At 42.5% G+C, this 24,313-nt stretch overlaps 1 protein-coding gene across 1 annotated transcript in view; it reads left to right on the top strand.

Moving 5' to 3' along the window:
* Positions 1-252: 252 nt before the first annotated feature.
* syt3 (synaptotagmin III) overlaps positions 253-24,313 on the top strand; it is a 69,840-nt gene continuing 45,779 nt past the window's right edge. Inside the window, exons 1-3 of the mRNA XM_028042527.1 lie at positions 253-724; positions 15,290-15,552; positions 18,773-19,117. Of these exons, the coding sequence (XP_027898328.1) occupies positions 18,967-19,117 (151 nt within the window). The 5' untranslated portion in view covers positions 253-724; positions 15,290-15,552; positions 18,773-18,966. The remainder of the gene's footprint in view (positions 725-15,289; positions 15,553-18,772; positions 19,118-24,313) is intronic.

The raw sequence follows: 24,313 nt of genomic DNA, 5'->3' as shown, positions 1-24,313 counted from the left end.
ATGTCTTCTTCTAACTAGACCTCAGCCTCTTGTCTCGTCGAGGTTTCCCACCAGCACTGACACAAACAAGCACAGATCCGTGTCTTTTTCTGGCTGCCAGCCGAACAGACAGTGACCCACCATCCCCTCCTCATCCTGCTCTTCTCATCCCACACAACATTTTTACCTGCAACACACCCACCATCACCCCTCCAGGGGCATCTGCAGGAGGATTATTATCTAATCACAGCTCTAATAGGACCAAACAAGATCCAGGACGAGATCCAGAGACCATTTTCCACTAAAACACACACAGCAGCACTCACAAACCGCCTCTCTCTCCTCCTATACACGCCCCACATACATCAGTATGTCTTTAGTACAGGCAGAGAGAGGAGAGACGGAATATTAGTATTCAGAGCACAGGGAGGAAAAGGAGGAGAGGCAGCGAGCGAGCAAACGAGGGAGAGTGAGAGGGAGGGGACAGTAGGGAAAAAAAACACAAGGAGGGGATGGAAATATAAGAGAAGACGAGGGGAAACCGAGAGGTAAAAGAGGGGAGGGGAGACAGGGATCATATTGTTCATTTCTTCCCTCTCAGTCTGCCTTCACCGGTTCCTGCTCGGACAGATGGATAGGTGCGGAATGCCCCTTTACGAGCGACGCATCTGAGTGAAAACAGCGGAGGAGAGAGAGCGGACGACGAGCAGCAGCAGGAGCCCAGCGGTTCCTGCGACGCAGAAAGGTAAGGAAGGGGAAGATGTTCGCTTTTCGGTCGCTCCTGTAAAACATCCGCGGCTCTGGTTCCAGCGACGCTCCTTTGATTCCTGCATCCCCCGCACTGCTCAATGGGAGCCCCCGGATCCAGCCGCATGTGGCTGTTTTCCATCAATATTTAATGTTTAGCCTATTATTTGTGCATCCATGTTGCATTCTGCCTCTACGTTTACACCCCAGGTATCTACTATCCGCCTGCAGTTTTTTCTTTTGATCTAATATCCTCGCTTCTTACAATGATTTCTCTTATTATTATTATTATTTTTTTCCTACGGGATATATAGGATGTACAGACGGCGGGGTGCGCAGAAAACACACACACAGAAGACAGGTTGACGTGCGTAAGACGTGCGTAATCCCACACCCCCACGGCCTCCACCCGACTCCCCCTCAATCACCTTCAAACCTGGAGTTCCTCCACCGAGGAAGATCATATTTAAAAAATAACTGTCCCACAGACTCTTAAAGCTGCAGGCGAAAAATCAAGTGTGCGTGGGCGGGGGTTTGAAGGGGTGTGTGTGTGTGTGTGTGTGTGTGGAGGCGCTCCGTGTTGCTTTATGACCGTTTTTTTCCCTACCAGGTGCCAAACCAGTCAGTGGTGTCCCGCATGTTTTTAGATGTGTTCCTGATTGAAACAAATGCTTTACTTCTCCGACATCATCAGGTTCGGCTCCAACATACTTCATCCGAAGCGGAACTGCCGACGCGCGGTCACGTGGTTTCGGGACGCTCAGCTGTGTTAGCTCACACCTTTCACACGCGGTACAACCCACCTGGGGACGCGGCTTACCTCCCCACTCCGTTCCTACATCTTCCGTTTAGCTTTTAAAAAATGAAATAAAAGCGCCACACCTTTCTGCAGGCGGCCTCTTCCGGGGAGAACAACTCTGCAGTTTCCATCCAGGAGTTTTTAGCTTTTTGACGATCTTTGCTAGCTTGCTGAACGGGTCTCTCACTCTGTAGCTGACAGCCATCTTGGAAGGTACCGTTACTAATGGTCGTGACATGAAGTTGCTATGACAACTACTAACAAGTCACATTAGAACGTGCTCTCCTCTCATTCTGATCTAACTTGTAAACAATATTAAGTACATCAAAACTATTTCTCGACTACAGTTTTTGAGTACTCTACCCACCTCTGTGTAATACTAAGATAAATATCAGTTATATTTACAGTAGTACTTACTGCCGAACTAGCTAAATTAACTAATGTAGCTTTTATCTGCTAGCTAAGACAGACATGTAGCCTCCGTGTTTGTTTCTACATGTACTTTCTGTGCTTGTCACCAGAATCTTGTTATTCACACAAATAGTTTTTATGTCTTTTACAAAGCCATTGATTGTGTGCCTTAGCTCCTCCATGGTAAACGCACTCTTCCTGTTAGTTAAGTAGTGAACTACACCATAGTAGGAGATTGGGGGCAGTTTGTCCACATAGTCTGACATGTTAACTATATAATACGTGTCAATCCTAACAGCAGCCATTTAGGTGATATCTTTCTCTTGCACATTGGTCAAGAGAAAGAAATATATTTTCTTTTTCTTGGCCTCGAAACCATGGTGCATCTATACTTTGCGCTGAGCTTGTCTACTAAGATGGAGCAGATCGCTTCTGGTACAGACTTGTGGGAACGTTGTGATGATAAACAATTGCTTTCTGGAGGCGTGGACTCTTGAAGTTTAAAATTTTACCCAGTCGATAAAGTTTGGCTGTGACGTTTGAAATGCGTTTAGAAATTGGTGCTGTAATAACTATGCTCTACTGCAAAGAAAGAAGTGCCACTCCGAACAAGAAGATCGTTAATGCTAGTTCAATATTTGTGAGAACACAAACTCAGTGGCTTTGTTCACTTCCTCTGGCATTGCTAAAACTACAGGCAGACTGCAATTCTAAAACAGCGCAGAAAATCAACGTCACAACTTCTTCTGTTTGCTGATTGGCCAAGTTGAAATTTTAATTGAGGAATCCAAACCAGAAGGACTGCGAACAAGATGATGTAATTTTCATCACTCAACTACGTCAGTGAGAGCTGATTTAAATTCTTCGGTTTTCAATCAGCTACTTTGTCACTTTTTGACAGTTTTTGCTCTGGGATGCTCAACGTTGTGTTCACACCAGCCCTGTTTAGTCCACTTTAAACAAACTCTAGTTTGTTTGCCCTGAAAGTCTGGATGGAAAACGAACTCTAGTCTGCGTAGGTCTCGGTTTGGCTGTAGTGAACTCTGGTCAAAATAATCAGGGGTAAAGAAAAGCAGTTGTATAGGTGTATTCACACTAACCCCGTTCAGTCCACTTTTTTCCAATCGTTTGACGAGAAAGTCTAGTTCGATTGGGGAAAAGTGAATGATGTAATCAAACTCTGAAAAAGTTAACTTTGGCCAACTTAAAAAAGCAAGTCTCGGTTCATTTGAAGTGAACTCTGGTGCAGTTTGAATATATCTGTGAACGCCAAGCGGACAGGAGACCACGCCAGCTGCAGGAAGTAGACTATACCGCAGGGTTTTCTGGGTAAATTCAACCAAGGCGCGAATCTTGCATTTGAAGGTGAGAAATCCTACAGCCAGTACAATCTGATGGCACTCCAATTTTGTTCACCTTTTGTGTCGTTTACTTTGGTGGTTGTTGGTGCAGCGCCCCCACAGGGGAAGAGGGAAACATGTTTTCCATAGGGTTTGGCTCTTTTGACACAGTGCAATGTCAAAGTGAACTACACCAGCTGAAAATGTAACCAATGTTGTAGTTTTGGTCCCCAATAAAACCAAGTCTACCAGACTACCAGCTGTGAAAACACCCAAAAATCTGAACTCAGTCACATCACACTCCCTGTCTGCTCTGCAGCTTTGCTTGCTGTGAGGAAAGAGCATCGGCAGTATCCCAGGGTTCCTGCCTGGCCACTTGTTCTCTCCTTCCCGCCTGATGTTATGGATAATTTAGACACTTGCAGCTCCAACAAGCTTAGAGTGGGAAGCTGTGAAAGCCTCAGCAGCAACATTTAGAAATGTGGGACAGAAATAGTTCGAGATAAAAGGCGACAGTCTCCTTTGGATGAGCCGGGTTGTTCGATTGCATGTTTATTGTGATACATGATCATGAGGAGATAGTTTCTGATGCTGCGAAGGTGTCCAGGTCTTATTATAGGGCAGACTAAATTGGAGCAACCTCGAGGGTGAGACTCGGCAAAGCTATTACCTTCGAGTCAATAGGCATTAATATCCCCACGCTCAGTCTCAGCCCTCATGCGGCGCTGTCTCGTGTCCCTGCGAAACGCGGCACCGCTCCACTGGAGTAACCAAAAAGCTGTGTTGTAGCAGCCCTATCTGTTTACCCCAGCGCATCAATCTGTCACGGCTGAGCGGCCAGAGGAGCGATGATCGCATTGTCTCGGCCAGGCACCGCCGTGGCCTCGGAAAGGAAGTGATGCAAGGCGAAAAACGAGAGTACGTCAGCCCTGGCAGGGAAGGGTCACGACCCCTGTGAGTCCAAGATACGTCTGAGGAATGATCCGAGGGTACGTGAGTACATCGACTGGAGGTGGTTTGCCTCATGATGCGAGCCCAGCAGGGTGGCGGCAAAAGGCAGACGGCAGGAAAGTCACGACCAGAGAGGAAGAGGCCACTGGGCCAAGCTGCCAGTCGGTACAGTGCAGCAGACTGGAAATGACACGTTTTTACAGGAAATACAGTTAACGCCAAAGCTGTCATTAAGGTGCAAACATGGGGGCGTGTGAAATTGAACAGATTTAAAAAAGAAAACAAAGAGCGGCAATGAAAACAAGAGCTTCAATTAAAGATGACTTCCAGGTAGAGATGAAAACAAAGGAAGGAGCGCAGCAGCTGATGGGAAGACCTCAGAGCACGCTCACTGGGATCTGTATGAAACATCCTATTAAGCAAAACCAACGGATTAGCTTCCTTTTGTCGACAGAAAGCATTGTGCTCTGACACAGAAAAGCATCTGCCTGTTTCAGTTTCGTAATTATGTAGGTGTTTTTTTTTTTCTCCCCTGTAAAAGTAGTTTGACGTTTTAGCAATAAACAGTAATTCCCATCGGTCTGGGTTTAATAAAGAGAGCGCAGGTTAATAAGACGATGATTTGAATATGCAGCAAATAAAAATATTAAACCAAGCGAGTGGAATTAAAAATTAATTCATAACCGATGTTTGACCCAGAATTAAGACCCGAGTACTTTCAGTATGAAGAAAGCAAGATCACAAATACCAGTAGGTGAGCAAATCCAACTTTAAAAATACAGATTCAGGGGCGTGCTGTGGTGGCGCAGGGGGACAGCACGCCCCACGTTTGGAGGCCTTAGTCCTCGACGCGGACGTCGCGGGTTCGAATCCCAGTCCCGACGACCTTTGCTGCATGTCTTCCTCACCCTCCTTCCTGTCTGCCTACTGTCGAAAAAATACAAGCCACTAGCGCCGCAAAAACTCTTTGGAGAAAAAAAACCAGCAAAAATACAGATTCAGAGTTTTTAAACTGCAGAAATGCTTTGTTATTTTTAGTTTTCAGCCTCATGTCTCACAGTGTGACCATAAAACTTAGAAAACTTCATGTCAGAAATTGAGATTAGCAAATATTGCAAATAAATACTAAATCTTTGTTGTCAGTAGTTCATAGAATAAAAGAACAATGTGCATTTTACTCAAACATATACCTATAAAAAATAAAATCAGAGAAATTGATCATTTTAATTTAGAGCCGTAAACATTTAATGACGAGTGAAATTTGCTATGATTCTTGAAGAACCACCATTTTATTTCTATTTTTAGGTTTCAGAATAAGATGATGCCATTATGTTTGGTGTAATTATGTTGTTGAATTCCCTGGAAAACACAGAGAAACTGCTAAAACCTGCGTTTGTTGTATCTAAAGAATTGTTGATTATTCTTGATCATTTTTAGTCATTGTAGTTGAGCCAAAGTGAGCTGCAGGTTAGAGACTCCTGGTCTGGGCAGTCCAGTAAAGTATCTTTGAAAGCCATATAATCTGCCTCTAATAACCGATTTCTGTGATTATTTCTGCACGCATCACCATGGTTACGCTCTGCATGTTCCAAGATGGCGTTCTTTTTTGTGTGTGTGTCACTGGAAAGAACGTTGAAAACTTGGAGAGAAGGCAGCGTTCTTGCTGCGTTCGTGGGAATACTTTGTTCTGTAGCAGCTGCTGCGACGATTCTTTTCCTTAATTTTCATTAAAACTTATCATTTTTGTTTTGCCAGTTTTGCTCATGTTCAAGAATCTCAGGCTACGTTAACGCAGCCGGTCTTGATGCTCAGTTCCAATTTTTTGCTGAAATCCGATTTTTATTTTGTGTTCGTTCATTCTACGAATTAAATGCGAACGCAATGAGATTTCTGTGTGAACGTTTACGTCCCCAAAGCAACACATAGAGGAACGTTGACGTCACACAGCATCGCACTGTTTACTGGAGTAATGATGGACGCCAACATTTTTGACACGGCTCATTTTACAAAATCCAGAAGATCATTAACTTATTGCCAAAAATATTAACTGGGTGTTATTTTTTAAATGCATGGACGGTTTTTAAAAGCAGTTGAGACCCAGATTGAAGTACAAAAAACTTGAATTTAAAGAGAATATAGCAGCACAACTAAGATTTTATTTGCTACCAAGTTTATGAGAAGACTTTCGGAAATATATACATAATATCCATCCTGATTTATTTGCTGAAATCCCATATTTTTTGCACGATCATTCATAATCAATGCAACCTCAATCAGATTTCTGCATGAACAGTTTACATCCCCAAAGTGACGTCACACAACAGTGCATTGTTTCTGGAAGTAATAATGGATGGAGCTGTTAATGGATCGATTTTATAGCAGCTGACGGTACTGTCAAGAGATCATAACAACTCGAAGGAAGCTGATAAAAATAAAGCACAACTAGCAGCAACGTCTGTAGAGAATTGTGTTTGGATGTGAAGTGATGCTCTTCTCTTCCCTACAGACTTTGATGATGATTGAATTCCATAATTATAATTTTTCTCAGACGTTTACATCTGGCTCGGCTTCTTCTGGTGCAGAAACATGATGCATGTCTCACATCGATGACGTAAAAGTGGGATTAAATGCAACATGACCGCTCAAACTGCAGATGGTTTGAAAACAATCGGATACAGTTTAGTTCCACATGTGGAAATGGATCAAATCGGATTTTTTTTGTGTGTGAAAAGGTCTGAATTGAGCCATTTTCTCTATGGTTTGGACATCTTTTTATGGCTGTTTCACTTTGACAAGACCTTAAACCATAGGCACTGAATTTTATAGTGCAATTAATTGAACTGAAATATTTTATTCTGCAAGTTCATTAAACTTTTAGAAGTTTCATCGCCTGCGCTGCGCCACAGCAAAGGGAAAATAACACCAAAAAACAGGTGAAGAACAACTCAAAACCACTCAAATTATTCCTTTTTCCTTCGCTTTCTCTGTGTCAGCTTCACTGCATACGCACACTTGTTGCTATGACAACCGGCTGACAACCACTCCGCTAGCCAACGTAGCAGAGGTTATGTTTGAGCTTATCCCACACATTGAGTCCAGTTTTATGTTTTTAGGCTTGATGTTTATTTTGCGTTTATTGATAATTGTTCGTCCCGAAACCCCTGAAAATGTGACCTTAGTGCTGTTTGGTTGTTTTCTGCTTTTCAACCACATTCATGCATATTTATAGGGAATGTTTTATAGCTTTCAGGCAGAGAACGTTGTCTTTCCATGTCCGTCCAATGAGATTTTGCTCTGAGTTGTTGGATAAAATAAAAACCTGAAGGCAAATCTGTCACTTCATGATGCCTTAAAGCCCAGAAACCGATAAAATGTTCACTGAGCTTCTGGATGTCATAGATGGCAATCACTCAAATTCAAAATAACTCTTCCTGTCCGGGTCCAATGTGGATCCTTTTGTCTTAACAAACCTGCCTTCTGACATTTATATCAAATTTGCAGGTCGATGAGGAAGAAAACTGTCTGGATCTACTGTGTGAAAAGAGAATTGAAGGAGCAAGTTCAATACAGGATACATATTCATTAGCGAGCGCCTCAGCAATAAAACTCTGGAGAATCATCGTCCCTTCTTTGCGAGCGCCGGAACGATCCCCTCATCAGAAGGAGATGCAGACACAAATGTTTCATCTGCTTCATCACCAGGAAGGTTGGATGTAATGGCTGCACTCAGCTTTAAAAATAAGTCATTGAACTGAAGCTCCCATCCTGGGAGATTTAACTGGAGCGGTGGGGGGGCGGCGTCTCGCTCAAGGACATCTGTGGAGGTTTGAACTCGCAGCCTCCTTCTTCCTGATGCATCCTTGAATTTATATATTACAGATAAGGCTGCAACTGACAATTATTTTAGTTAATCTTGTGATTAATCGATTGATTTTAAGAAGCCTTACATAAAAAAGCTGCAGAATTGACCAATTGCAACATTAGAAGTTTACTAAAAGATGCAAATAAACAATTTAATTCCTTTTTAATTAAAAAAATATACTTTTTATTGCCTAAAATGCAGTAACGTAGCATTCCTTTAGTGAAAGGATCCATCTGCATCTAAAATAAATATTTCTAACATCAGCATATGAAAAGCTCAACTCTTTTTGCTTGAATTAGCATAAATACAGTGTAGAGCTGATCTGTTAATTTAAAAAAAAATAATAATTTTATTAACTGATTAGTAATTGTATAGCAAAAGGTGCTTAAGAAATTTGTTTTACAGAATTTGAACCACAGCTAAAACTGATACTTGCGGAGTTCTGGGAAGAACATATTTACAGACAAAGGTTTTTTTAATTCTTAAATGCAAAATGTATACATTACTTTTACAGTTTAATTAATTACTACTACATACTTTCCACAATTTTTTTTTATATATTGAAATTTTAGTCTGTTCAGTTTCACCTACTTTGAGCTCATTTCAGAATGAGTTGTTGTTGCTTTAAATCCAAATAATCTGCTGCTTGTTTGGATTTTAATTCAACTTTTACACTCGCAAGTGAAAATGTCTCAAAACTTGTACAACTGTACATTTCTGAACAGCATTAGTGGAGCCTCCTGCTCAACCAGCAAGAATGCAGCAAGTTGTTTCTGGAAGATAGGTCAACAACAAAGCGCTTGTCTGGTCCAGCAGCCATTGTACAGCACTTACGGGGGTAAAAAACCCAGCTGACCAAACATGTTGGAACTCAGCTTGGGTTGCTAGGTAATGGGCGGAACTCTGCTGGGGTTGCTAAGTGAGGAACTGCTAATTTGTGACGTTACATTCAGAAAGTTTTTGAAACGGTTAATTTTTCAGACACCAAAAAACATGAACCTATTGCCAAAAAACCCGCTTGGGCTGATTATACTAGCAGTAGAAACTCAAATGGAATTACAGAAACATGCAAAGTTTGAATTTTGCATAATGGCTCCCCTTTAATTTGACATTTGTTATCAGTGTGTATGTATACAAAATAGACCAGGATGTATTTGCAATTTGATTGCGAGGGAATGCAATACTTTTGAGAAGTAGTGCAAAGGAAAATGAGGCTCGGTTATGTATCTCCCCACAAGCAGCTTTCTGCTGCTTTTATCCGGTCTGAGTGTTCCCTTTTACTTTTTATCTATCCAGATTTAGCTCTTGATCTGATTGGACACTGATCTCATCTTGTTCGCCGCCGTGAGACTAGATGTGGTTGATTCGTCTGCCTTTGCAGCCCGACGAGGCGGTGACCTTGCACGCCGTCCTGTCTCCGCCGCTCAGCCGGACGGTGACCTTGCTGCTCCGTGATGTGGCGTATTTATTCCCCGGGAGTATTGATCCCGGCAGTCAATGGAGAGGCTGTGGCAGCTTTACTGTTGCTCTGATATCCACTGGAGGAACATCTGTTTCTGGTATTGGTGGTCTCCAAACCGGAATGAGTTGTAGATTTCTTCACCACCAGCTTTTCAGTCAGATTTTCTCATCTTTCTGTCTTTTCCTTCCTGCTTCTCCGTCTTGATGCCCCAGCTGGCATTGGATGCAGCCAGATTCTCCGCCAGACGCCCGTTCTTCGGATTGCGATATCTTCAGCTTTAAGTCACTCAAACAAATTTGTTTTCCTAAAGGAAAAGGAGGACTTGTTGTTCTGGCATGGATGTTGCACTGCAAAAACATCAAATCTTACCAAGTATTTTTGTCTACTTTCTAAGAAATATCTTAGTTCACTTGAAATAAGACAAAACTAACTTTTCAACAAGAAATATGAGCTTGTTTTTAGTAAATAATTCCTTAACATTGATGAAAAAGTTCTAGTTATAAGTGAAATTATCAGCCAGAGGAAGAAGAAATTTTTTCCCATATTATAAGTTAAAGTATTTTCTTCCACTGGCTGATTGTATAACAACTACGGTAGTTCTTTTCCCCTCAATATAAAGAATTACTGGCTTAAAACAAGTTACTTGTAAGAATTCCACTGCCGCCGTTACCTAGCAACCCCTGCTAAACTCACCCCGTCACCTAGCAACCCAGTTCTAGTTTCACTGGCAGATTATTTCACAATATGGGAAAAATGTCTTGTTATAAACTAATCTGTACTTTTTTAAAAATCAATATTGGGTAAATATTTACTTTAAACAAGCCTCTATATCTTCCTAAAACATTACTTTTAAGTTTTGTCTTATTTCAAGTATACTAAGATATTTGCACTAAAAACTAGACCAAAAATACTTGGTAAGATTTTGTGTTTTGCAGTGTTGTGGATCAAGCTACCGCTTTAGCAATAGCTTTGGCTAAATACCAGGTGGGTAGTGTACTTTAATGTTAGCCGAACTAATGTTGGGGATTAGAGATTTTTAGGTAGCGCAACTAGCTTTTTAGCGAGAGGTGCCAACAAATGCTTCTTTAAAAGTAAAAATAAAAGGAAATAAATTCTGCAAATACATCTACACATGGTTCTTTATTTATTCTTTGTTGTATTGTAAAGGATTGGGTGTTTTTGTAGCGTAGTGGGTTTCAACACAGATCAATTTTGCGCTTTAGCATTAGAGCTAACGTTTAAGATTAGCAGCGCAAATAGCTTTTTAGTTCACTGTGCCCACAAATGCTTCTCAATATGAAAAATTACAATAAAAAAAATCTGCGTATACATTTACATACAGTTTTTTTCCCCTTTATTTTATTATAGAATATTTGGTGTTTTTTCTGTGTGATTCCTTCGTTTGTAATATTTTTGCAGCAGATGGACAGCTAAAATGGACTAGACTTGACCAAACGGGAAAGTAGAGATTGAGTGGAAGCACTTCTTGTTTCAGACGATGTTCAGTGAGTGAAATATGTCTTTGCGTAATGTGGTGATTGATTGATAGACGGGAGACAGATGGACACTGGAGGACCACTTTGCCAGGGAGGTGCCACTCGGCTGACGCTGACATCTCACAGAACAACATACATCAGATGATCGATAGTCCTGCTCCTGTTTGACACGTCACCTCTCTTGAGAAATTGGTCTTTACAAGGACGAAACAGCTGAGTGGGGAACTGAGCTGACTTCTCATCATGAACGCTGTGTTTTACCACTGATTTATTTTCCAGCCGCACCGCTTGTTCACGTTTCCGCTCACCCCCGCTGGGCTTACAGGACGCTACTAACGTCTCAAAGCAACCCTTATTTTTTAATACATATATTATATAGATTCATTACACACAGAGTGCAATATTTCAGGCATTTTTTTCTGCTCAGCTACATGGTTTTGGCATAAAGCTAATAAAAACTCAAGATTCTGCCTTTCAGATTATTTACACACTGCAAAAACACAAAATCTTACCAAGTATTTTTGTCATGAAGCGGTGCGGTGTGAGGTGGTGAGGCAGACGCTTGAGACCCAGGTAGAAATGAAAATGATGATTTTAATGACGGGAACACAGTCCAAACAACGAGCAGCAGGCAGATGGACACGACGACTAGACATTGACAACGACAAGGACCCGACGAGGAACAAGGAACACAGGTGGAGTTAAATACATGGGCGGGTAATCACAGAAACGAGACACACCTGGGAACAATCAAGGGGAGGACAGGACAACGAAGAGACTCAAGGACACAGAAAACTCTAAATAAACACAGAAAAACACAGATCCTGACAGTACCCCCCCCTCAAGGGCGGCTACCAGACGCCCACAAAAAAAAAAAACACACAACAAGGGTGGGCGGAGGGGCGCTGGACGGGGGGCCAGAGTCCAGAAAAACAAAAAACAACCCACCATCGTGGGCGGAAACACAAGAAGGGCCAAGAGTCCATAAACAAACAAAAAACTACCCACAGGGTGGGCGGAGGCAAAGGAGGCAGGAACCACAGAGGTGGTCTGGCGGTCGTCCGCGGGAACCACGGAGGCGGTCCGGCGGCCGTCCGCGGCGCTGGAGGCGGGAACCACGGAGGCGGTCCGGCGGCCGTCCGCGGCGCTGGAGGCGGGAACCACGGAGGCGGTCCGGCGGCCGTCCGCGGCGCTGGAGGCGGGAACCACGGAGGCGGTCCGGCGGCCGTCCGCGGCGCTGGAGGCGGGAACCACGGAGGCGGGACCCCCGGAGGCGGTCCAGCGGCCGTCCGCGGCGCTGGAGGTGGCAATGGGGAGTCCCGGGGGCCGCCCACAGACGGCGATGACGAGCCCCCCGAGGTAGGGTCTCGGTCGGAGCACAAGGGGTCTCGGTCGGAGCGCTGGAGGTCAGAGTCTCGGGTGGAACGCTGGAAGTCTCGGGTGGAACGCTGGAAGTCTCGGGTGGAACGCTGGGAGTCTCGGTCGGAACGCTGGGGGTCTCGGTCGGAACGCTGGGGGTCTCGGTCGGAACGCTGGGGGTCTCGGTCGGAACGCTGGGGGTCTCGGGAGGAACGCAGGGGGTCTCGGGAGGAACGCAGGGGGTCTCGGTCTCCGGTGCGCCGGCAGGAACGCCGGCTGGAACGGCCTCCGGTGCGCCGGCAGGAACGCCGGCTGGAACGGCCTCGGGTGCGCCGGCAGGAACGCCGGCTGGAACGGCCTCGGGTGCGCCGGCAGGAACGCCGGCTGATTCGGCCTCGGGTGCGCCGGCTGGAACGCCGGCTGATTCGGCCTCGGGTGCGCCGGCTGGAACGCCGGCTGATTCGGCCTCGGGTGCGCCGGCTGGAACGCCGGCTGATTCGGCCTCGGGTGCGCCGGCTGGAACGCCGGCTGGAACGGCCTCGGGTGCGCCGGCAGGAACGCCGGCTGGAACGGCCTCGGGTGCGCCGGCTGGAACGGCCTCGGGTGCGCCGGCTGGAACGGCCTCGGGTGCGCCGGCTGGAACGGCCTCGGGTGCGCCGGCTGGAACGGCCTCGGGTGCGCCGGCTGATTCGGCCTCGGGTGCGCCGGCTGATTCGGCCTCGGGTGCGCCGGCTGATTCGGCCTCGGGTGCGCCGGCTGATTCGGCCTCGGGTGCGCCGGCTGGAACGCCGGCTGATTCGGCCTCGGGTGCGCCGGCTGGAACGCCGGCTGATTCGGCCTCGGGTGCGCCGGCTGAAACGCCGGCTGATTCGGCCTCGGGTGCGCCGGCTGGAACGCCGGCTGATTCGGCCTCGGGTGCGCCGGCTGGAACGCCGGCTGATTCGGCCTCGGGTGCGCCGGCTGGAACGCCGGCTGATTCGGCCTCGGGTGCGCCGGCTGGAACGCCGGCTGATTCGGCCTCGGGTGCGCCGGCTGGAACGCCGGCTGGAACGCCGGCTGATTCGGCCTCGGGTGCGCCGACCGGAACGCCGGCTGGAGTTGCTGGTCCCGGAACTGGAGCGGGATCTGGGCTGGCGGAGAAACTGTGCGGCTTGGGAGGCAGAGGTTCGCCAGCCATGACGGCTAGGGCCGCCTTACGCTCCCACTCTGCCTCCCTCTGCAACTCCACAAACCCCGGGTGCGGAAAGCGAGGAACCCAGTAGTCCAGCAGCAGTCCCAAGCGGATGGCGAAACCGAGGCGTCGGATGGCAGCGTACGGCTTGGCCATTGCCTCCTCGTACTCCCTGATCGTTTCAGTTAGCTCCTTTAACTCCTCTGGGTCCATGATGAAAAGTAAATACAGCGTGCCTCACCGTTCGGTCTGGTCGGGTCCTTCTGTCATGAAGCGGTGCGGTGTGAGGTGGTGAGGCAGACGCTTGAGACCCAGGTAGAAATGAAAATGATGATTTTAATGACGGGAACACAGTCCAAACAACGAGCAGCAGGCAGATGGACACGACGACTAGACATTGACAACGACATACAACGACAAGGACCCGACGAGGAACAAGGAACACAGGTGGAGTTAAATACATGGGCGGGTAATCACAGAAACGAGACACACCTGGGAACAATCAAGGGGAGGACAGGACAACGAAGAGACTCAAGGACACAGAAAACTCTAAATAAACACAGAAAAACACAGATCCTGACAATTTTTGGTCTGGTTTCTAGTGCAAATATCTTATTACACTTGAATTATATAAAAAAAAAAAGCTTTTCAGCAGGATGTAGGAGTTTGTTTTAACCTAATAATTTATTAATATTGACAAAAAGTATTAGTTCCACTGACAGGTTATTTCACTTATTACATGGGGAAAAGTCTTGTTATAAGTAAAATAATCACAGAGGAACTACAACTTTTTCATCAATATTAATAAATTATTGACTCGCAACATGCTCCTATATCTTGCTGAAAAATTAAGTAGTTTTGTCTTATTTCAATCATACTAAGAGATTTGCACTAAAAATTAGACCAAAAGTACATGGTAAACTTTTGTATTTTTGCAGTGCAATTTCATTTATTAACAGGATGTTGAGGTTTTAAATGTTAGAACATATGACAGTTTGTTTTAAGTCAATAATTCCTTAATATTGGTGAAAACATACTATTTCCATTGACAGATTATTTCACGTGGGAAAATTTTATTTTTATAATTTGCCTGTGGAACTGGTACTTTTTAAAAATTATTTACTTAAATTAAGCTCTTATAGCTCAATGAAAAGTTATTTGTAAGATCTGGTTTTGTCTTATTTGAAGTGTACTAGGCCAAAAATACTTTATAAAATTCTGTGTTTTTGCAGTGAAGAAGTTTATTTTATGCATCTGGGCCACATTCCTCAACTGTTAAGTTAAGAAAGAACTAGAAATGAGTAAAAGACTGACCAGTTTAAAAGTAAAGCCTGTAGATCTGCTGATTAAGATGACTTTAAAACATCATAACTTTGCAGCTTGGCAGCAAAGTAGAAAGAAATGAGGAATGACTCAGTACTTCTGTACAGAACTTTAAAGTTTTATTATTCAAATTTGCATAATTAGCTAAATCTTTACATGCATTACGTTTGGCCAGAGCCCCCGGAGGCACGCAGACTCTGGGAAAGAGAAACATTTTAGTGTTGACCCGTTTTTATTTTGACAGAATGGGACCAAAAAAATGAAGACCATGAACTAAAAGCCAGCATCTGTTGGATGAGAGGACAGAAAAGAGCCAGACTTCATGAGTTTGTTGTTTGTTTGAGTTTTTTCTACTTCCTGCTGATTGGTTGGTTTGCTTTACTTTGCAGGTGCAGTTGGAGGGTTTTCACGCAGACGTTGAGAAGTCAGCCTCCTGTCCAGGTGGATTGGTGGAAGAGACGGACTTCACCGATGCATGCCACCCGGTCCTGCTGGAGCTAAACATGCCGGCTCTGTTCACACCTTTCGGTGAAGAACGATGGTTATGAATTCACAGGACAGATAAATCCGTTTCCTCTATTGAAGAAACTTTTACACAAACCTGCCTTCCAAATTCAGCATGACCAACACCAAGATTTGAGTCCAGAACAAGGTAAGGTTTTATTTGTGCTTTTCTTTTCAAATTTAATCTAAACTTTATTTTTTTACATTTATCAAATGAGCAAATTCATCTAGTTATTTTAAACATGATCTTAAATGCCTCATTGAGCTGGTTAGGATAGATATGTGGCCTATACAAAACATAATCATTAAATTTTTTGCACAAAATCATTTTTAAAGATTTTAGTTTAGTCAGTTTAGAATGAACTGTTTTAGGGCGTCCTGTCACTTTAAATCCAAATCACGCCACTGTTGGCCACGCCCCCCAAATCAATGTTTAAACTCATAGTGAAAATGGCTGCAAACAGTTGTACAACTGTACATCTTTGAAAAGCAGAGGTAGAGCCTCCTGCACAACCAATAAGAATGCAACAAGTGGTTTCTGAATAGCAAGTCAAAAGGAAAACCCTTTTCTTTTCCAGCAGCCATTGTACAGCGGTAAAACCGGCTGACCAAATATTCTAGAACTTAGGTTGCCAGGTAACGGGCCTCCACTCAGCTGGGGTTGCTAGGTATCGACCCAATGACCGTGGAATTTGACTTAAGAGTTGGCAGGTTTTTGAAATGGCTCATTTTCCAGACATCGGAAATAATTGTCTTATTACCAAAAAACTATTCAGTGTTTTTTTAAGTGTTTGGACTGTTCCTTGGAGCAGTTCAGACCCAAATGTATGTACAAAAGCGTGCAAATTGTGGATTCTGCAAAATAGGTCCCCTTTAAACAAGGAAAAAAAATACTAATTACTTATTTTACTCACTCTGTGTGCCTCCACCACGTGTTTCAGAGAAACAGCTCAAGAGAACCTATAATTGTGTAAATTACTGTGTAATTACAGAAAGCGACTGGTCAGTTTTAGACATCAACACTATCACTGAAATCACAGGAGATAATTGCCAACATGGTTCTGTGAAATTAGGCATGCAAACTGTTGATTCACTAATCTGGCTTCAAATAAGGTAAAAATCTAAATAGTTAATGCTGATATTTAGGAAGCAAAAATAAAAAAACGAATTTTCCGAACATTTTTTGTACAGCAAGTGATAAAAAGAAAGTATGCCCATATTTTGAATCCACCTCTTGGTCTGCGACTCTTTTAATCAACTGCGAATGTACTGGAACACACTGCAGATTCAAAACAAGTATTATTGGTAAAGAAGAACAAATAACTGAAAAGGTTCGTGTGTAAAAACTAAGTACACCCTTCCTCTTTCCACTGGATTTCAGAATCAGTTTCAGTGAGTAAGATTGGCTAAACAGACGGGGAATTTGACTTGGACTTCAAGCGTACACAGCATATAAGGGATAAATATATAACCATTAGAGGAAATGTAAATGTATTTGGAGATTTGTGACTACCGCTAACAAAAAGCTAGTTGCACTATTCCCAAAGCACTAATTGTAACCATTAGCTCTGCTAACACTAAAGTGCTGTACTAACGTGGTATTTAGCAGAAGCTAATGCTAAAATGCTACATTCATCTGTGTTGATGCCCACAGCACTGCAAAAACCCACAATCCTACCAAGTAGTTTTGGTCTAGTTTTTAGTTTAAATAACTTTGTACACTTAAAATAAGACAAAAATAACGTAAAAGTAACATTTCTGCATGATATAGGAGCTTGTTTTAAGTCAAGAATTCCTCAATATTGATGAAAAAGTTCTAGTTAGAAGTGACATAACATAACCTGCTAGTGGAACAAGACATTTTCCCAATACTATAAGTTAAAAATGTCTTGTTTCACTAACTGGTTATTTTCATTAATATTGAGAAATTATTGGCTTAAAACCAGTTCTTATATCTTGCTAAAAAGTTACTTTTTTGTTAGTTTTGTCTTATTTTAATTGTACTAAGATATTTAAACTAGAAATTAGACCAAAAACACTTGTTAAGATGTTGTGTTTTTGCAGTGTCATGGGTATCAGCACAGATCAATTTAGTGCTTTAGCTTCTGCTAGGTACCATGTAGGTATAGCACGTTAGCATTAGCAGAGCTAATGGTTACAATTAGTGCTTTAGGAATTTCATAACTAGCTTTTTAGTTAACGGAGCCCAAACTGCTTCTTTAAAAGTAAAAGTAAATTTTTTTTACATGGTTCTTTTATCCTTGATTTTATTTCTTCTAACATTTTTGTGTTTTTGCAGTGTGTGTGTCAGTAACATGTCTGATAGGGTCAAATTTGTTGTTGCACACATACCTGTGCTGTTGCGCTTCAGGAAGTGAATCAGACTTTTCTAAAAGCTTCTTCACGCTAAATTAAAAAGGCTGTGTGACTTTGGTTTGCACAGTCTTTCAGTATTTTAGACTCAAATCTGTCCAGAATGCAACAAACTATTTAAATTCCTCCATAATGATGCGAGAGGCTAATAAAGTCAGAACAATTGCTGCTACAGGTGGGCCTAGAAGCTGTTAAATCATAAATAGCTTCCTCATTTTGGCTTCATCTTAAATAAATATCTGTTGTGCTCTGTTTTTTACGCTTGAGGTAGGATTTAATTACCGTAATTTAACATCTTGGTAAATACCAGATTCTTTTTATTTTGTCTTCAGATGTAAAACATTAGAATTTGAAGAGGTTGTATTTTATTTTCACCACGTCTGTGGAGAAGCAGATGTTAATTTTCTACCAGCATTTGCAGAAATTAGCAGCTGTTATTGTTCTGGTGGGGATAGAAAATACATTAGTGTTCAGTCTGCAGAGTGAATCAAAGGCCGTGTTCTGGCGTCATCTTAGTATGCTTAAAATTACACAAAACTGACTTATAAGTAACTTTTCAGCAAGATATAAAAGCTTGTTTTAAGTAAATAACTTCTTAATTTTGATTTAAAAACTTCCAGTAGAAGATCACTTTATGACAGGGATGTCAAAACCTTTTCTAACCAGAAAAGGCCAAAATCATCAACTCATTAAAAAAAAATCACGAAATGTTTCAATTGAGAATTTTGTTTTCCTGCGACAAACTAAGCATGACATATTTTGATTGAACAAAGAAAATATATTTTTCTTGTAAGAAAGTAAGGTGTAAATCATTCAAAAGGGTTTTTTGTGTTTTCATTGGCTGTAAGAAAAGAAAGTTTTATGTTAGTTTGTCATATTTCCATATACCAACATATTTGCACTGGAAACTAGACCAAAAATAGTTTGCAAGATTTGGCGTTTTAGCATTTTAAGGTGATAAGTGAGCCAGAAGTTTGATTTTCCGTGTCTTTCAGGGCCGTCTCAGCCTGGACCAGGACCGCCCCACGCAGAGTCGCTGCTGTTCTTCCTGCATCGTCTTTTCCAGTTGACTCCTTGTGGAAAAAGGTGGACGGGCCGGCACTGTGCTTCTGCAGGAGGCCGTCTGATCGGCGAGGGCGGCGCTGTCATCGGCTGACTGCTGCGGTGGGAGTGCGATGCGGATTGGAGCATGTCGGGGGACTGGGACGAAGACCTGTGTAAGAAGGCGCTGATGCTTTTGGAGGAGCTGTGCTTCAACTCCCAGAGGGTTTACAGCCAGAGCAAACAGTGCCAGGAGTTCAGCTACCTGGTGAGGGGCCACAACAGGCAGCTGGACACAGGTAACCCCCATCAAACCTTTTAACACCGATCTCCTGAGCTTCACTGCAAAAACACTAAATATTACCAAGTATTTTTGGTTTAGTTTCTACTGCAAATATCTTAGTTCACTACAAATAAAGAGCAATATATAAGTGTATTTGGAGAATTTATTTTCTTTTGTTTTTGCATATAAAGAAGCATTTGTGGGCACCGCTAGCTAAAAAGCTAGTTGCGCTGTTCCCAAAGCACCAATCCCAAATATTAGCACCGCTAGCTTTAAAGCACAATATTTAGCCAAAGCTAAAGAGGTAACTGATCCACAACACTGCAAAAACACAAAATCTTACCAAGTATTTTTGGTCTAGGTTTTAGTGCAAATATCTTATTACACTTGAAATAAGACAAAAACAAACTTAAAAGCAAATGTTTTAGGGAGATATATAGGTTTGTTTAAAGTAAAATAAATTCTTAATATTAACGAAAAAGTACAAATTATTTCACTTAAGACATTTTTTCTACATTGTAACTGAAATAATCTGCCAGTGGAACTAGAACTGGGTTGCTAGGCGACGGGCTGGGCTTGGCTGGTGTTGCTAGGTAACCACACCAGTGCAACTGGAACTTTTTCATCAATATTAAGGAATTACGTACTTATATCAAACTCCTAAATATTGCTGGAAAGTTACTTTTAAGTTAATTTTTTCTTATATCAGCTGTACTAAGATATTCGCAGTAGAACCAGAAATACTAAGATTTTGTGTTTCTGGTTGGTACAGCAGATTATCCAATAAATACCTGATAATCAAATAGATTCTCTTTGATTGGGGACCAAAAATTCAATTTGTTACATTTTCAGCTGCTGTGTTTCGCTTTCACAGCAGAAGACATTTTTCCCATGTTGTAGGTAAAATTAGAACTCGTAAGTTTTCATAACTATTATGGAAATTTTGACTTAAAGCAAGCCCATATTTCTTGCTGAAAAGTTATGTATAGGTTAGATTTGTCTTATTTCAAGTGCAGTGAGGTATTTCGACTACAAACTAGACCTAAATTTCTTGTTGCTCTTTCAAAAAAGGGCCTTTTTTGAGCCTGTGTGCTCCAGTTAATAATTAATCGATTACAAAATTGGATGACAGTCATTTTAATAACAGATTAATCAGATTAATTGTTTTGGCAATGATTTTATGTAAAAAAGAAATCATATTGTGTTTTCTAACTGTGATCTTGGTCTAAAAAGCTTAGTCTTTTTTAGGATTGGCTTTTATGATCAGCGAACTTTGAATAATATGTGTAAGCCCAAAACTGTTGTGCTTCACTGGCCTTAAAATTATTAATATTCTGGTTTAACCAGGAAGTTTGACCCTGAAAAGACATAAAACATGCTATTTAGTTGCTAAATTATCTCACTAAATTAAAGGAGTAGCTATGAATAAATGCTGCATTATATAAAAGAAAAGAAGTGTCAGTAAAAATGTGTTTACTCACATTTCTAACTGTAAAAAGAAGAAAACAAAGCCAAACACTCTTCTTCGTGCTTTCAACATGTCAGAGTTGGCTGCTGCTTCCTGGTTAGTTACGGATGATGCTTAGGATAAACGTTTGACCGTGAAAACAAGATTTCACGGTCATGATGGAGGAGGAAGCATCAGCACATCTGAAACATTTTTCAGAATAAACAGCTTCTCCTTCTGGGCATACAGTTTGCTCAACATCCTCCAAAGTGCATTTAGAGACGCCTCTACATTCAAACACATTTAAAATGTGTTTGAATGTATTCAAATACATTCAAACACATTTTCCTCCTAAAGATAGCTTTCATTTCCAGGTCAGTGTTTTCAGGAAGACCACAGATGTCTGTTTCCCCTGAGGGAAAATAACGGATCTTAAGACACCTTTAAAGTCTCCAGGGACAGAATTTAAGAAACCAGTCTCCAAAAATAGGATGGAAACCGTGTATTTATTTCATGTCTTTAATCAAAGAACAAAGAACAGGATCAGAAATATATGATCAGCATTAAACACATCATTGAGTAAAGAGTGAGTGGCAATTATGACAAGAAAGATGAACTGAGAGGCGCTCCGGTTTAAGAATAGTTTAAATCTGAGACGACTCGGAAAAACAAATCATGAAATATTCATGTTGCATATTGAAATGTTGATGGTTGAAGTCATTGCATTTCTTTTAAGATGCCCAAAGGAAACAAGAGACTGTTATTTATCTGTACAGATAAGCTCAGAGTTATTCATACCGCTGGTAGATTTAAGTCTGAAGTAATCATTAAATTGCACCTGGTGACTGATGAAATGTTTGTTTCAGCGCGACGCAGACAGATTTAAGACTTCACTGCAAAAACACAAAATCTTACCAAGTTTCTTTGGTCTAATTTTTATTGCCGATATCTAAGTATACTTGGAATAATACAAAATAAACCTGCATGCAATTTTTCAGCAAAATGTCGGAGCTTATTTTAAGTCAAATAATGGCTTAATATTGATTGAAAGTTAGTAGTTCCACTGGTAGATTATTTAACTTATAGCAAAACATTTTTCTCATGTTCTAAGTGAAGCCAATGTAACTACAATTTTAAAAGATTTCTCCCAATTTACAAGACATTCCATTAGAAAATTTTTTTTGTACAAAATCATTCTTAGATGATGAGAATTTAGTCTGCTCTTTTCAGAATGTTTTATCGTGTCCTGTCACTTTAAATAAGCTTCTGCTGGCCACGCCCACTAACTCAACGTTTACACTCAGACGTAAAAATGGCTCCAAACCGATGCGCAATTTTACAACTTTACATTTTTGAAAAGCAGAAATGGAGCCTCCTTCACAACCAACAAGATTGCACTAAATGGTTTCTGCAACAATAAATCACTTTTCTGTTCCAGCAGCCATTGTACAGCGGTAAAACCAGTTGACCAAATGTGCTGGAGTTCTGCTTCTGTTGCTAGGTGACGGGCTGGGCTTGGCTGGGGTTGCTAGGTAACGGTGCAGTGCCAGTTTACTGTGACTCAACATTTAGAGGGTTTTTGAAATGGTTAATTTTCCAGATACAAAAAAAACCGTTAACTTATTCCCAAAAATTGGCTGGATCTTTTTCAGTTGTTTTGTTTTGTTTTAAGAGCTTTGGTTAATTTAAAAGCATTTTGCATAATAATGGTGAATTTTGCATAATAGGTCCCCTTTAAGTAATCTGCAGATCCCACTGTTCCCACCTTCATGTCTTCCCAGTTGCTTCTGGTTGTTTCCCTGTGGTGCCACAACCACTCACTTCCATTTTCACTACCTAGTAAATCCTTGCAGGAGAGGCTAGTGGCCAGTTTACCTCACCATCATGTATTTGTATTTTGGGAGGAAGCAGGTGTACCCAGAGAGAACCCACACAAGCACAGGGAGAACGACGGCAATGAAACAAGTCTAGTTCCAGCCTAGCATCTGCATTATCAGATTATTCTATTATTATGCACAGGCAGCGCTATATAAACCCAGTCTGAGTCGTTCCTGGTAAACTGCTGAGTTGGTATAGTGTGTGGGCTCCATCGGGACGTTTGGGTGTGCTACACCGATTAGCATGGATCTGTGGCTCAGCGTAGATTACGCTGGATTGGCTGACGTTCCTCCTGAGGTTTGGCCGATTCTCTGCAGAAATGCCAGGCCGCAGTTTTAGGCGTCGAGCCGCTGATGGAAACGTCCGTTCCCCCGGAGGGCCGCCGAACGCCGAAAGCTGTCAGCAAATGGCTTGTGTAAGCAGCGGAGATGCGTTTGATGTAGAGGATCGTACGGCTCCCAGCGGGGGTTGAGTCAGTCGCTGAGTGACGGGGAGCCACAGCCGCTCCTCACAGCGAGCTTCAGAGGCCGGCTGCCCGCCCAGCAGCCCGGCCGCCTGCTGACTCGCTCTTTATGCTCGGTGGATTAGTGACGGATCTCTGGCAGAATCAGTGCTCAGGATGCTACAGCGACAAATAGAGGGGAGCCATTTTTACACCCCCGCCCCCGACAGCAGCGCTGATCTCCCAGCCTGACACAACCTACTGCTCTCCTTTTGTTTTGCTGCTGCAGATCACTGCATTAACCTTTCACGTTCTGAAGCTCTTCAGGTGTTTTCCTCTAAATCACTGTCAAGCTCCTTCATCTGAGTTTCCACGGCTCTTCCTCTTCTTTTTATTTCCGTTTTTGTGTCTGCTCGTTCACACATGGTATGCAGGGGCGTGTCTAGATTTTTCTTTTTGGGGCCCAGGCAGCAGGGTTGCCAGATTTTGCTAACTAGTGCTAATGAAATGATTAATCAGATTAATCATGATGAAAAACGATAATCTCTGTACAATACAATACAAACTAACTGGGACTAATTTAGCTAATTTTAAATGGTTCCCAGTTAGCATGAACTAGCATGAGCTTGAGAACTAGTTAGCCTTTTCAAAGGGGCATGAACAGTGCCACAAGAGATTGTGATTGACAGCGCTAAGCTCCGCCTCCTGGCTCTGATTGGTTGTTTCTCGTTACCACTGGGAGAAGGCAGAGGAGCTCAATTTTTTTCACACATCTATTTCCTCCAATACTGTTACATTGTGACAATTTCAACAAATATGTAAAAAACTTTTTTTTAATGAAAGTTACATACTGCAGCTTTAATATGTAAAAAAAACTAACTTGAAAACAACAGAAAAACTACTAATGGACGTCGTAAAGCAACAAAAAAAGTTTTTTGTCATCTACTAACAGATTGTAGATCAGACTTTAATCTATATACGATATCAGCTCTGATGGGAGTGGTCAAGCAGTGCAGCCAATCAGATTTCAAGAGCAGCTGGTGCCCCGCCCCCGCTACCCTCGGTGGCCACGCCCCTGTTGTGTTGATTTAACTGCCTTGCAGCTTTCCTCCTCTCTTGCCTCCTCTGTGGCACTTACATGTCGGCTCCAACACGTGTTTCGGTTCGTCTTTTCTCCCCTCCTCCACCACCTGGACCAATCCTGCTCTTCATTTTTCCCCTTCTTCCTCTTCTTCCCCTCATCTTGCTCTCCACCGAGTCGGTTTCCACCCCCACCCCACCCTCTCTGCACTCCAATCATATCTTTTGAACAAGTGCTGATTAATGACATACACAGATTGATGAATAATTCAGCAACAAGAGAGCGAGAAAGCAGAGAAGAGGAGGAAAGGGTGACGAACAAAGAGGTAGATGCTGAAGGAAAGTGTGGAGGGGAAAAGACAGCA

Source organism: Xiphophorus couchianus, chromosome 16, assembly GCF_001444195.1.
Source record: "Xiphophorus couchianus chromosome 16, X_couchianus-1.0, whole genome shotgun sequence".
NCBI lineage: Eukaryota > Metazoa > Chordata > Actinopteri > Cyprinodontiformes > Poeciliidae > Xiphophorus > Xiphophorus couchianus.
The sequence above is the reverse complement of the archived record's forward strand: the minus strand, read 5'-3'. Positions and strand labels throughout refer to the sequence as shown.